At 47.9% G+C, this 12,430-nt stretch overlaps 4 protein-coding genes across 4 annotated transcripts; all 4 read right to left on the bottom strand.

The window, feature by feature from the left end:
* Positions 1-426: 426 nt before the first annotated feature.
* Positions 427-2,102, bottom strand: EI90DRAFT_3013527 (uncharacterized protein; the record flags this gene model as incomplete). The annotated part of the gene is made up of 10 exons (XM_039056671.1): positions 427-480; positions 535-597; positions 798-906; positions 991-1,079; positions 1,141-1,181; positions 1,317-1,372; positions 1,424-1,518; positions 1,615-1,727; positions 1,870-1,898; positions 1,987-2,102. 10 exons carry the CDS (start codon positions 2,100-2,102, stop codon positions 427-429), a joined length of 765 nt encoding a protein of 254 aa, XP_038920515.1.
* A 2,402-nt stretch (positions 2,103-4,504) lies between these two features.
* On the bottom strand, positions 4,505-4,978 carry EI90DRAFT_3042298 (uncharacterized protein). Its single transcript, XM_039059171.1, has 3 exons — positions 4,882-4,978; positions 4,661-4,817; positions 4,505-4,586 (listed from the first exon to the last, which is right to left on the bottom strand). Exons 1-3 carry the CDS (start codon positions 4,970-4,972, stop codon positions 4,583-4,585), a joined length of 252 nt encoding a protein of 83 aa, XP_038920516.1. The 5' UTR covers positions 4,973-4,978; the 3' UTR covers positions 4,505-4,582.
* Positions 4,979-7,720: 2,742 nt separating this feature from the next.
* EI90DRAFT_3042303 (uncharacterized protein) lies at positions 7,721-8,399 on the bottom strand. Its single transcript, XM_039059172.1, has 2 exons — positions 8,096-8,399; positions 7,721-8,017 (listed from the first exon to the last, which is right to left on the bottom strand). The coding sequence occupies exons 1-2, from the start codon at positions 8,383-8,385 to the stop codon at positions 7,843-7,845; spliced, it is 465 nt and encodes a 154-aa protein (XP_038920517.1). The 5' UTR covers positions 8,386-8,399; the 3' UTR covers positions 7,721-7,842.
* Positions 8,400-11,308: 2,909 nt separating this feature from the next.
* On the bottom strand, positions 11,309-11,792 carry EI90DRAFT_3042311 (uncharacterized protein). The gene is made up of 2 exons (XM_039059173.1): positions 11,493-11,792; positions 11,309-11,386 (listed from the first exon to the last, which is right to left on the bottom strand). Exon 1 carries the CDS (start codon positions 11,752-11,754, stop codon positions 11,494-11,496), a length of 261 nt encoding a protein of 86 aa, XP_038920518.1. The 5' UTR covers positions 11,755-11,792; the 3' UTR covers positions 11,309-11,386; position 11,493.
* Between the last annotated feature and the right edge of the window lie 638 nt (positions 11,793-12,430).

The raw sequence follows: 12,430 nt of genomic DNA on the forward strand, positions 1-12,430 counted from the left end.
CTTTTTAAGTGTAAAAAATGATTATATTATATTATATTATATAAATATATTTTTAAAATTTAAATTGAATCCCAATTTGTATCGCGACGAGGGACACAAACGCCGCGGCTCTCAATTGATTCAATTCAATTCATATGTATCACTTTATTTTATTTTATTTTATGTGTTTATTTGGCTTCTTTTTATTTTTTTTTATAAAGTATTATTTTAAGGGAAAAAAATGAATGTATAGATTTATTTGGCCCTTTCGGTGCCCACCGATACAAACAACTTTTCAAAGTGGCGATTCTTATTCCAGATGTGGGAGTATGAATTATGCGAACGCGCTTGGGGGGAAGGGCAACGTAATCTGAAATGGGTTACTCGCTAAAGTGAATCTCACTCTTGACCCAGCGCAACGGGTCCATTTCCGCCACCACCACTAACTCACTCCCTTACACTACTAGGTCCATCCTTCAATGCCCGGGTCCCGCCTTCCATCTTGATATATTATATATATCCATATCACCGTCATCACCACCGCCAGCCACAAACTCTCAACAATCCCGCGCTCTCGACTCGGGCAGATCCCGTATCTGTTGTCTCACATTCCCAGATCTAGTCGAGCCCAACCTATTTCAGATGAATATCAAAATCAAAAAAGCAACCACTTCTGCGACGACAACTCATGACTTCTTTGCATCGCTGACTTGGACCATCTCATCTCTTCTCCTCACCCAAAGAGATGACCCCCCCGCGTAAACACACTCCAACCAATAGCCTTTCCTTTACAGAGTACGTCCCTCGTCCCTGCTTACGATATCCGGAACCATCCGATCCCTCGTCGGGTGTTTGCAATCCCTACTGGATTCAATTCCGTTTTCGCAGAGACTCCGTTTGCCCTTTCTCCCCTTTCCCTTCCCTTCCCTGTCCATTTCCCCTTTCCCAAACTCATCCCATTTCCCTTTCACCCGGCGCGACCCTCATGCCCACTCCCCCATTTCTTCTCACCCTTTCCCTCCCTCAGGCTCTTCCAGCCGCCGATTCATCCGGTTCATCACCTTGATCATTATGTTTCCCTCCCCCTCCCCTCCACTTACCTGGTCCACCCTTTCCACATCAAGCATCTATTCCCCCTCCCAAACCTTGTGTATTACATACCCTTGAAATCCTTTTTGTCGCCAACTCCAGCCATATGTAGTCTTGACAAATAACATAATATTTGTATTTCACCGATCTGGCGAGTCTCCCGCCCGACACCGGCGAGATCTCTCAGATCCGCCGTGCATATTGTCCCCGTTCCACTGTTACCTTACATGTCTCTCCCCTTCCCTCACCTCGCGACACATTGTTGATAATCCCTTTTCCGGTGCCCAACTTCCCCTCTTCACGCCTAACAAATCAACATGGGATGATGATACGTCCTTTGCACGGTGTCACTCACCAACAGCTCCCTGCATGGTTCGATGTCGACTCTCCCCTTACACTTCCTTTCCTTCTCCTTGAGCTGTTCTCCAGATCCAACCAATTGATTTTTACCTGACTAGGAACGACAAGCTTGACGACAACAAAGGCTCCCCTTCAGCTGTTGGCAGATCTGGCATTCCTCCCCCCTTGGCGTCCCTACCTGCTCACCTGCCTGCCTATGTGACCACCTGCCGCCGCCGCTCTACAGCCTTTTTTTCCTTGTCCTCCCATTCGGTTCTTCCTTTCTTGGCCTAGCTCGGGCTTCCCCTCCTCCTCCTTCCCTTAGAGATCAATGGATTTTCTCCTTCTCCCGCTTTCGACATAGTACGCGTGTCTCGACGCATATGAAAAAAAAAACGACATAGCCCCCAACCAACTCCTTTCTCTCAAGTTCACAATGGCTCCACTCCACTCCATACACACTCTCTCCTGAATCCCTTCCATCACCGGACCTAACGCACAACGAATCATACGACTCTTTTTATTTTATTTTATTTTATTTTCGCCGTTCTCAATTCAAGTTCTGGCAGAAAAACTCACGATGCGCTCGGACGCGGAACGGCTGATTCATATCCATGCGTGGATCCATCCATGATCGACTTTGCTAATATTCCTTCTCTTAAAGTACTTCCCCCCCCCTCCTCTTCCACCTTCATAATTCCACCTCATAATAACGACCCAAGATCAACAACGTACGTCCGGCGGTTCAACTCAACTCCGCTTGTGAACTCCCATATCATCACGGACCGGCTGTTATGCATGTGTCCGTGCAAGAGAACACACACATAACATACAGCTCCAAAAAAAATATTAACATGAACGCGTAGATCCCATTCCGACGATCACACACACGGGCGCCGCCTCCCCAAACACTCATACACCCACCCACCTTCGGTCCCGGCGCATCAATTCCCCAACTCCAACTCCCTCCACCTTACCTTATGTGATGGACTCTGTGTTTTTTCAAAAATGCGCGATCAGCATCATCAGAATCAAGAGAACCAGTTGCCGCAAAATGCTTACTTGAAGCGGGGGGATGTGGAGGGGGAAGGGGGTAAAGGCGCTTTTCCTATATGTCATATTAATTTCCGCATGAGAGAATTTCATCTTTTTTTGACTTTCAAGCCCGAAATGATATGACAAGCTTATAGGTTAACGCAAGCCGTAGTCGTACTACACATGGTACACATATACATATGGCCTCCCATGCATGCAACAAACAATTCGCTCGGGACGCAACAAATCTTAGGCTATCTAAGGTCAATATGACGTTACGTTCATTTTGACAGGTATGATGGATGGTACTTATGTATGATATGGATGAGAGAGACGGGACGGGTTACATAACGGTTAATCGTTGGATTGCGGTTTGACCTCGGGGGGCCGGCGGACAGCGGACAGTCCACTTTCGAATCATTCCAAGGCTATCTAGGACCACTTTCACTTTGACGTTACTCCCGGCCGAGCATCTTCTGTGACATGATCATGGAAGATCCATATGGATTAAGAGATGGAGATGATGATGATGATGATGAGTAATGGGTGGACATCGAGGTCCGTCCGGCCCAGGCCACTCTGAATGAAATAAAAAAATCATTTGTAAATATTGTGACCCCAATATTACCGATCTTGATCTTGAAAATATACTATAGCGCTGCGCCCCCCCTCCTTCTCCAGTCCGAAAGACTTCCTCTCTCTGGCCGCTTACTCATTCAACTTCAACTTCAACTCACTCGCTCAAATCCGAAAGAAGAAGTACATAGTTTCTTCCTGGATCCAGGGTGCTATGTAGCGGAATATATGATCAAGAAACAACTAATATATGCAGGGGGGGGCTCTCTTGACCAGTATGGAAAGTTAAACGCCCAATGGGAAGCTACTTGCAGATCCAATTCGTGATCTTCGTCTCCCTATTACACATACGGTTTCTTCTCTTGTTCGTACGCGATTGTGATTGATCAACTAAATGTATGGCATGTACTTGCACAGGAGTTTTGTTTTGTTTTTCTTTCATTCCTTGTTTGTTGCCCCGTGATACGGGTACCAATACATACATATACTACTACAAATCATCATTGAACATAACTGTATGGGTACAAACCCCTTGCTGTACTATGTGATCCCATTGTCAGTGAGAAAGGGCCGCGGAGTTAACAAACAAACACTGTGAGAGAGGAGGAAAGGAAGGAAGGAAGGGAGGTGGGGGGAATTGGAGCCTGGGACTTGGCGCAAATGCAATGGAAATGGCGACCTTGGAGCCGCCGTCGCCAGGTACGAACAAACGTATGAATACTATTGCTGTGGTTGCACTTATCCGACGCTCAACAGCCTTGCATGCAACACGGCCGGCCTTGAACCGTTTTCGACCGTGCCGGCCGGCTACATCCTGATATGATGATGTGGTTGCTGTTGGAGGGGGCTGGGGGGCTGGGGAGACGGCCGGCTACGCGGCACGACTTGGAGACTCGAACAAGAAAGCTAGGCCAGAGGATTCTTACTTGGGGCGTGTGTGGGATCACATATCATGCCAATGATCGATAGCGAACTAGATGCTGATGCATGGCTAGCTCAGCCGGCACATCGATGCGATATCGCATGTCACTTCCCTCCTTAGAAATCAAATCGAATGGGATGTGAAATGGGGGGGGAGGGGGGTTGGGGATAGGAATATATTACGACGGATTAGATGCCCGCCAGCTGCTGACGGAGGGGTCGGAGCGACAGGGGAGGAAGGGGGCAGTTTGAATGTACATGTGTGCGCAATATGATCAATCATTGATGGTTGATTATGATGGAAGGGAAGGAAGAGGGGGTTGGTTGGATAGATAGATAGATGGTAGTGCGACGACCGCTTTTGTTCGCTGGCAATTGAGTCGGGAGCGAGGGTTTGAACTTGGTCGATCCTGGGTCCGTACTATATAGTTACACACACGCGCGCGCGCAACAACTAGTATGTACGCGTACACGGTTGCCCGAGGCCTGGTGGCGCCTGCCGACCAGCTTGAATATATATAAAAATGCGCGAAACCCTCGCCGGTCGTCGTTCTTGCCATGATATTTCAATAGTGATGATCGTACGTTACTATACTTCTGAGGTTGATGAAAGGGTTCACCGTGTGTGTGTAAGTAACAACAACTAGGTACATACACCCCCAACACCCCCTTCCCCCATTCCATCCCTGGACTTCGACGATCCTTGATTCCCTTTACATAGGATTCATCCCATCGGATCGGAATCCCGATGTGCGCGGGTTTCCACTCGATCTGGCACGATGTCACAGCCCAACTTGGGGGGGCGCGGCAGGCAATCCATGATCCATGGTCGCAATAAAAAAAATTAACAATTGCCGACTGCGCAAGGATAGATGATGGTGATGATATCTGTCCATCTAACCACGAACATCTCTGTCTGACATGACTTGACTTGGAAAAAAGTCCCTCCGATAGAACACACACACACACACACACACACCAGATATCTGCGTGGCCAGCATCCCTCTTTGCCCATCGGCGCAACCCGACTCATGTTGTCTCACCTGCTCTATTTCCTCTTTTGTTCCCTCCCGCTCCCAGTGAACGGCAACAACAGCGCAGGAAGAAGAAGCCCAAAAGAGGACGAATGAGCACGCAGTTTTCTTTTTCTTTTCTTTTTTTTTTTACACGGATGTATTGCAATACGTATATCATACACACATCGCTCGCGTATCCAAGCAATGCCCTGCGGGCAATATCGACACCCGCGCACCCGCATAACCCCCCCTATATTACCTATAGAACCCAAAAGCCAAAAAGACGCCCCTACTTTCTCCGTCCCTAACCGTCCTTCCCACATCAATTAACAACAATACCCGACGCAGCCACGAGAAAACACCCGTTACGAATTTACTCTCAACCCAACCCAGATCGATTCCACAACCGACGTACAACCGCCTTGTGTCGTATTACCTTTATTCGTTGTTCCAAACGCGTACTCGCATCCCACCCACGTCACAAACATACCCACGCACATACACCCACTCCAAATACCGCCCCCACTACACCGCCCGGCCCCTCAATTGCCATTTACACACTCTCACTCCTCCTCTCCCGGGGCGGTGTGTTTCTGTACCCAATCAACCCTCGCCTCGCCTCACACCGCCTTGATCTCCCGATTCCTCGAACTAGTAACGACCCCTCCTCAAAAAAAAAAAAGAAATAATTGAAAAAATCAAGACATACCGCTTAATCTGTGTGTATGTGTGTATGTGTGTGCTCATATGGAAGAGAAGATGAACGTACGAGATAATTCTAGAGACAAAACAATGTGATGAACAACAATGATGGTATACACGTAGCGTCGGCGCCGGCTCCGGCAACAGTATATATATATATTGCGCCCCTACGCGCGACACCCTTTGAAACCAACCAAGTCAATAATAATTATGGATCATACGGTCTAACAAAACACATATATGGATTAAGTATATTAAGTAAGTAACCAGGCGGGTGGTTGTGTTTACACCATGCCACATCTCTTTCAATCCATCTCTCTCTGTGCTTTTTCTGATAATAATAAATATTCCCACGATGTGCCGTCGATTATTTGTATTGGTCCACCTTCCATATGTAGCATTTGGGTTTTTAGGGACAATACCAAAAGGGGGTTGATGATGAATGAGTCATGACTCATTTTTACTCATGCATCTGCTCACACGTGTTACGCGCTTATGCACAACGTTCGGGACGGCGGCGGGATGGATCAATGGCTCACACGGGTCGTGCTATCTCTTGTGGAAGGAAAAAAAAAAGGATAAAAAAAAAAAAACTAGGCTTCATGCGCTAAGATCAAGTATATATCCAACAGTGTCTCATCGGTTCCGTGAATGATCTGGGACGGGAACTAGTTGGCCGCTGCTTAGCGGCAACCCTCGTACGGTATAAACAATCGGGAACCCTGCTTGGACGTGAGTTTCCAGGGCTCTTGTCTGTCTATGTCGTGCGGGATTGGCAGCAGGATGATGGGTCAACTGACCGATCATTATCTTTTGCGAGTGCGAACGGAAGTGCTCGTCTCACTACTGCGTTTGAGGGCAAGTTTGAGAGTATTACTCTTCGACTCTCCTGTCACATTTCGGTCGTTCCTCCGCACGGATGCACCTTTTTGGGGAAGTACCTACTTTTCGTGGAGCGGATCACACTGGTTCCGCGGAACATGCCTACCTGCTAATATCTAGCTCATTTCTTATTGCATTCTCTGCTGCAAAGGTCCTGTTATGACCCTGAACAGGGTGGAGAACTACTAGTTTGAGCTGAGAAAACTTGGGCAATCATAGCTGTAGCTGCTCATGATGCCATCTATCCATTCGTCTCGCTGGTTCAGCACGTTCGTCTCACTTATAGACTGGCCAGGAATCTTGTAATATAGAACAAGTTCTCAATGACTTGTCTCGTTCCGTAACCCGTTGAGCTCGTGGCCCGCCGCTGTGATAGGCTATACCCGTGAGACATCGAACGCCGCCTCGCGACCGCCCCCTCCCCCATCGTCACACTCATTAAACTCCATCCTTTCACCGTTCCGTCTTCCGACCGCACAAGTGACTTACTTTACTAGCTTCTCTTGACATATACAATAGAAAGATGGCTCGCGTATCTCCGTAGCAAAACGATTCTTCCTCCTCGGGACACAAGTAAGTAAGTAAGTAAGTAACAATGACGATCAGGACGGGTAACGAACCCGCGAACCTCATAGAAGGCGCATGGGAGCCAGAGAAAGAAAATGACCGATCTATAAATCTCATACACAAATATTATCGTAGCAGCTCAAGGTCCCAACAAAAAAAAGGAAAGAGAAAACCACTTCTGGCAATAATATTTGCACAATTAGCTCAAATCTCAGCTTGTTGTGCATTACAGTATACAGTAAGTGATATATATATATATGCGTTGTGTATATATATATAAATCCTTCCACGCCGTTCCCCCGCCTAGACATAACGCCGATCTCAGCGTCAGTCCCTCAATGATTCTCAAATCTTGATTACTTACATATCAACGGTTCCAGCCCGTGGAGAAACAAAAAACACTTTACTAATCTTACAAATCTGAACGGCAGTTTTGGTCCGTTCAATCCAGCTAATCTATATCTATCCTATAATCCATAAGCATCATGTTAACACGCGTATGACTGCAAAAATAACTCGGCAAGAATGTGAGGCGATTTCTTTCTTTCTTTTCTTTTCTTTTCTTTTCTTTTTTGTTAGCCCAAATATTGCCACGCGTTGTGCGGGCAAGAGGGCAACAACGTCAAACTGGCATTGCGGGCGGCCATCGCACGGCGTACTTACACCACGGGTTCTATAGCCCCCCCTGCGGGTGCTGATCCCGCCCGGGCCCATTTCGCCAAGAGCCGTTGAACTACTAGTACTTGTGGCCGTGCAGCAGTTCTGGCCTTTCGCTCCTCCTCCTTCCTCCTCCTCTTTCCTTCCTTTTCGTCTCCATTCCGCTCATCCTTCCTTTCTCGGCAGTTTCCCCTTCGCATCTACCCCTTAGCCGTCTTCTCCAGCTTGAGCGTTGCGCGCGCGGAGGGGGAAGGGTAAGTAAGGGTGGGGAGCGATGATCATCTATTACATATATATTTTGCCACACCCTTACCTTGTTCGGTCCTATACAGCAAACCCCTTGCAGTAACCCTCCAACCCCACCTCGTGCAGCTGGTATCATACTCTCTGGCACCCGACTGACATAAAAGCACAAAAAAAGGAAAAAGGAAAAAGGAAAATAAATTGGGGGCGAGTCATATGCACCAGCAAATTTAGCAGAAATACTAGCGCTGAGAGCACAACCAGAACTAGAGTGGGGGTGCCACAAGCGGTGGTACCGCTGAGTGACGAGGCTGTGGGTGAATTCTAACTCTTTAATTCCGGTCCATTTGTATGATGATCTACTTAGATCGAACTTCATCTCTATGATCAAGGCAGTACGGTACGGGTACGGGTTCAAGTGCCAACACTATCATATATTATTTACTTATTTATATCGTGGCTCAGCTAGCCCCTAGCTAGAGAATTTACATAGAATTCTACTTAAACCGTGGTACGGGTACCATACGGCGGCTCAAACGAAGTGAGTATAAATGTAACTCCTCGGTCCCGTGTAGAAGTATGTACTTTTGGTTTTCCTTGATGCTGTCGAATCGATCTACTGATATATTATATGACATGATGCAGCGGCGGCGCGCACGTCAGGCGGCCCCCTGTCTTTTCTTAGCTCTCCGACCTTCCTTCTTTTTTCATTAGTTTACATATTGTGTCTAAGCTGCTGCTAGCTGCAAGGGTCGACACACTCTTTTTTTTTGGGTTCTTGATGCTATAGTAATTGATCGATGATCACTCTTTGGAAGAATTCGTAAGCCAGCCGCGCGTGGGTGGGTCGATTGGAAGTGTATTCCTTGAAGAGCCTCAAAAGAAAAAGGGGAAGGGGGGAAGGGGGATGTGTGGGGTGTGGCCGGTCGGATGAGCGTGCGAAATTAAAGGCGTGTTACACTAGTGCACATATACTGACAATGGGCAGGTGGGACACTTGTACTGTTGCGCATGATTTATTTGCAAGTCAGGGTTTCGTAGGCGCACTTGCACCGTTCTGGGAGTTACGTGGCGCCAAGGGATCAGCAACGCCGAGGGCATTGCCCGGGGAAAGAAACTTTTTTTGTTTTCTTACTTACTAAAAAAAAAAAGGGAGTAATCGCTTTAGATCTATACCTGACGGTCGGGTTTACTTACTTACTAGCTATGGGTACATGTTATGTATTGGTAATATTCTTCTTTTTTTTCTTGCCATGTTACCATTTCCCAGGTAATGCGGTTTTGCAGGTCAGACACGCACATGTTGTTCACAATCCCGAATATATATATATATTAAACCTCTCCCCAATGTGTTCAGTGAAGAGGCGCGCAACGCAACTCACCTACGTATACTCGCATACAGTGCGCAATATCCGCTCACCGTCTCCGCCACCACCCCTCCTCCCCCATTAATTCATCGTACAAGGCCGACCCCCAAAGGAAAAACTCCTCACCCAACCCTGCTTGACCCTTACCCTTGAGAAAAACCCTTACCTTCTCGCGCGCGAAGCGCTATTTCCCTTTCTCTCCCCCCATCCCCCATCCCTTCCCTTAGCTTTCATGAATCTGCAGGAGAAAGATTGCGTTGGTCAATTTGAAGGCAACTCCCGGAAACCTTACCGAGTATAACCCGTGTTCAAAGGCAATTTTTTCCACCAATAACACCAGGCACAAACCGTTCATGGGCGGTTCGATTTGGCGGTTATGGCTGGTGTGATTTGAACCGTTGGTATTGTGTTTTTTTTTTTTTTTTGTTATGAGTTGGCTTTGCAACCGTGTGGAATAAAAAAAAAAAAAAAAAGGCGGCTGCGGCGCGAGATTCCCCTCATTGCATTCCCTTTCGAATTCTTTCTCTATTCAAGTGACGGGTAAGTGTATACTGAGTAGTATGTAAGACCTAGATACGATCATCATCATCATCATCGAGGGCGCAGCGCGAGAGAAGAGGAGGGGGGGGGGCTTACTTAGCAACGAAAAGAACGGATCTCCGGTCCGTTATGTAGTGGGCCCGGGCTTCTCTCTTCGCGGTTGGGGTGCGGGTGTCCATCAGCAAAGAACGTTGCTGTTTTTGCTGCGCTGGCTGCTTTTTTCTTCTTGAACAGTCGGCCCCTCCTCTCTTCTCTGCCCTGCCCTGCCCGCCCCGCCGGCCGGGGGGCTCTAGACTGCTGCCCATGATTCTCTAGGCGTTGTCCGAAAGCAATTTGATCGTTTTCATTTGCGACCCTCTCCTTTTTTTTTTTCTTCCACAGTTTCCTCACTGCGACCGCACCTGCAGAAGTGCTGTGGTTCCCCCACCCTCGTTCCCTTCGTCGCGCCTGTGTGCTTTAGCTTCGCTCCACTGGCTCAAGAAAAAAAAGAAGTGCAAACTGCTGCTCAACTGCTGGCTTAGGATCACTCTGAATGAAACCCAACCTCCAGCCTAGCTTCTTCTTCTACCATAACGAACTGATCCTGAAATCGACCTTCTACGCTGATCGATTCACGGTTTACGGTAACTGGCTGCCGGTCCGGATCTACCTGGCCCCCTTTGCAATTGGTCCTCTGGCGGTTCGACGATGAGGAAACAGTTCCCTATTAATTCCAACTCAAGTTAGATCGTTCGATGTATCAAATGAGACGTAAGGTGCGTGGGTGCATGTTGATGATGGGACCTGACCTTGCATTTCCATGCACAACCCCCCCCCCCCTCTCCCCCCTGTCATCCCTTTTTCACCTCGTCAGCCGAATTTCCACAGCCCCATTTTTGGCCAGTTGCCTAGCCCAAAAGTCCAACTCTAACCCGCCCTCTCAATCTCCAACAACAACAACCCGCTTGCGCTTGCGCCTTCATTTCAAACGATCTCACCTCATCCAGCTAGATCTCTTGTCATGTCCGCTTTTTCGCTTACGTATATACAATGCCACGACGCAGAAACAACCCCCGGACCTCCGACTCTCACTTTCATCTCCCAAAAAAGGAGTCCCCAAGATCTCGTTCTCCAAATCGGCAAATCTAAAATGTTCAATTTGAGCAAATGCCGAACGGTACGGCAACCCTAACCCAGTTCGCGATCGTGATTTTTGTTATTGCACAATACAATGGTGTTCCCGTCGGCGGCGCTGGCGGGGGGCGACTGTTACGAGAACTCCACACACACCACCATTCAAGCAAATCTTGATTCAGTATTGCTTCAAAAACCAGTTGCCCCAATCTGCTGATCTGATAGCTGCATCGCCAATAATAATACCGTAATATCAGAGATGAACGATTCCGCAAAAGGCGACTGAGCGACATGCAGGTTCGATCGGGTACGAGTACCCGCACGGTTATTTGTAAAACGAGTCAGGACGTCGTCGGCTAGGTATGTGATGGCTTAGTACACACACTTGTACATGACCCTCCCTCCTCCCCCCCCCCTTTTTTTTCGGGGGCCAACGCATGGTTGCACCACAATACATTGCCGTAAGTTCATTTCTGATCCGCATGCAGGTAGATCATGATGATGGGCTGTTTGTTGGCCGGTACGCGGCCGGACGTGCCAGTGGAGGGGAGGCGGTGTTGCAAAAAGGCGGTGTTACATATGTACTGTAAGCGACGTGGGATTTCCCGAAGTGCGATGAGATGATGAGATGATGTTGGACTTTTCCGCTTTCCCTTTTTGCGTTGCTCTTTCCCCCCTTCTACATATGTACAGAGCGCCCAATTCGGATGAATGACCAAGTAGGTCATGTGATTTTCCTATTTTAGGAAAATGACGGTCGATCATGATTTAGTTACTACCATTTTTGGATGATTCTATGCACAATGTCATTCTTCCAAATCGGGCGGCACCGATTTTTGTTCAAAGTGGCTGTTCGACTGAATTGAGAACGTAATATTCGTGTTCAAGAGACGCTGGCACACGACACGCCCACATCGGCGAGTACTACCATCGTTTTGGAGAGCAGTCGGCTAGACGATAGCCTACATCCTCCAATCGTGCCCACATTTGGGCACATCCTGCCGGGCAGAGGACACCAGACCAGGCTTCCGATGCTCATGGAGGAACCAAAAGGCATCCTCAGGCTGGAGGAGCAGGAGCACACGAAGATAAAGGTGTATAAACACCCAAACACCCCGACCACATCAACCAGTCCCCCTTCCTTCACATTCAATTCGGGATAGTCGCACTGCCACGTATCGACGTAACAAAATAGAGTTCAACAACAACAACGACGACGACGACCCAGTTGTTTTGTACACATAAACAATTATAAATAGAATGGCTGGGTACGCGAGCCTAGAAGGGGAGGAGAAGGAGACGCAATAAGACACAACGTGGTTGACCGGCGGAGCACCCGCGACAAAATTTTATGACTAGAAATGGTAAGATGATTAATTTCAAATGTTGGGGCTCAAAACGCTT

This window comes from Cantharellus anzutake (genome assembly GCF_015039405.1).
Source record: "Cantharellus anzutake strain C23 chromosome Unknown EI90scaffold_8, whole genome shotgun sequence".
Lineage (NCBI taxonomy): Eukaryota > Fungi > Basidiomycota > Agaricomycetes > Cantharellales > Hydnaceae > Cantharellus > Cantharellus anzutake.

Excerpts from the sequence above, each read along its gene's own strand:
- EI90DRAFT_3042311 (XM_039059173.1), bottom strand. The coding sequence starts at position 11,754 with ATGACCTACTTGGTCATTCATCCGAATTGGGCGCTCTGTACATATGTA.
- EI90DRAFT_3042303 (XM_039059172.1), bottom strand. The coding sequence starts at position 8,385 with ATGAAGTTCGATCTAAGTAGATCATCATACAAATGGACCGGAATTAAA. Across the intron at positions 8,018-8,095 it reads GGGTTACTGCAAGGGGTTTG|CCTTCCCCCTCCGCGCGCGC; the intron begins CTGTATAGGACC and ends ACCCTTACTTAC.
- EI90DRAFT_3042298 (XM_039059171.1), bottom strand. The coding sequence starts at position 4,972 with ATGAGTCGGGTTGCGCCGATGGGCAAAGAGGGATGCTGGCCACGCAGA. Across the intron at positions 4,818-4,881 it reads TGTGTGTTCTATCGGAGGGA|CATCATCTATCCTTGCGCAG; the intron begins CTTTTTTCCAAG and ends AGATATCATCAC.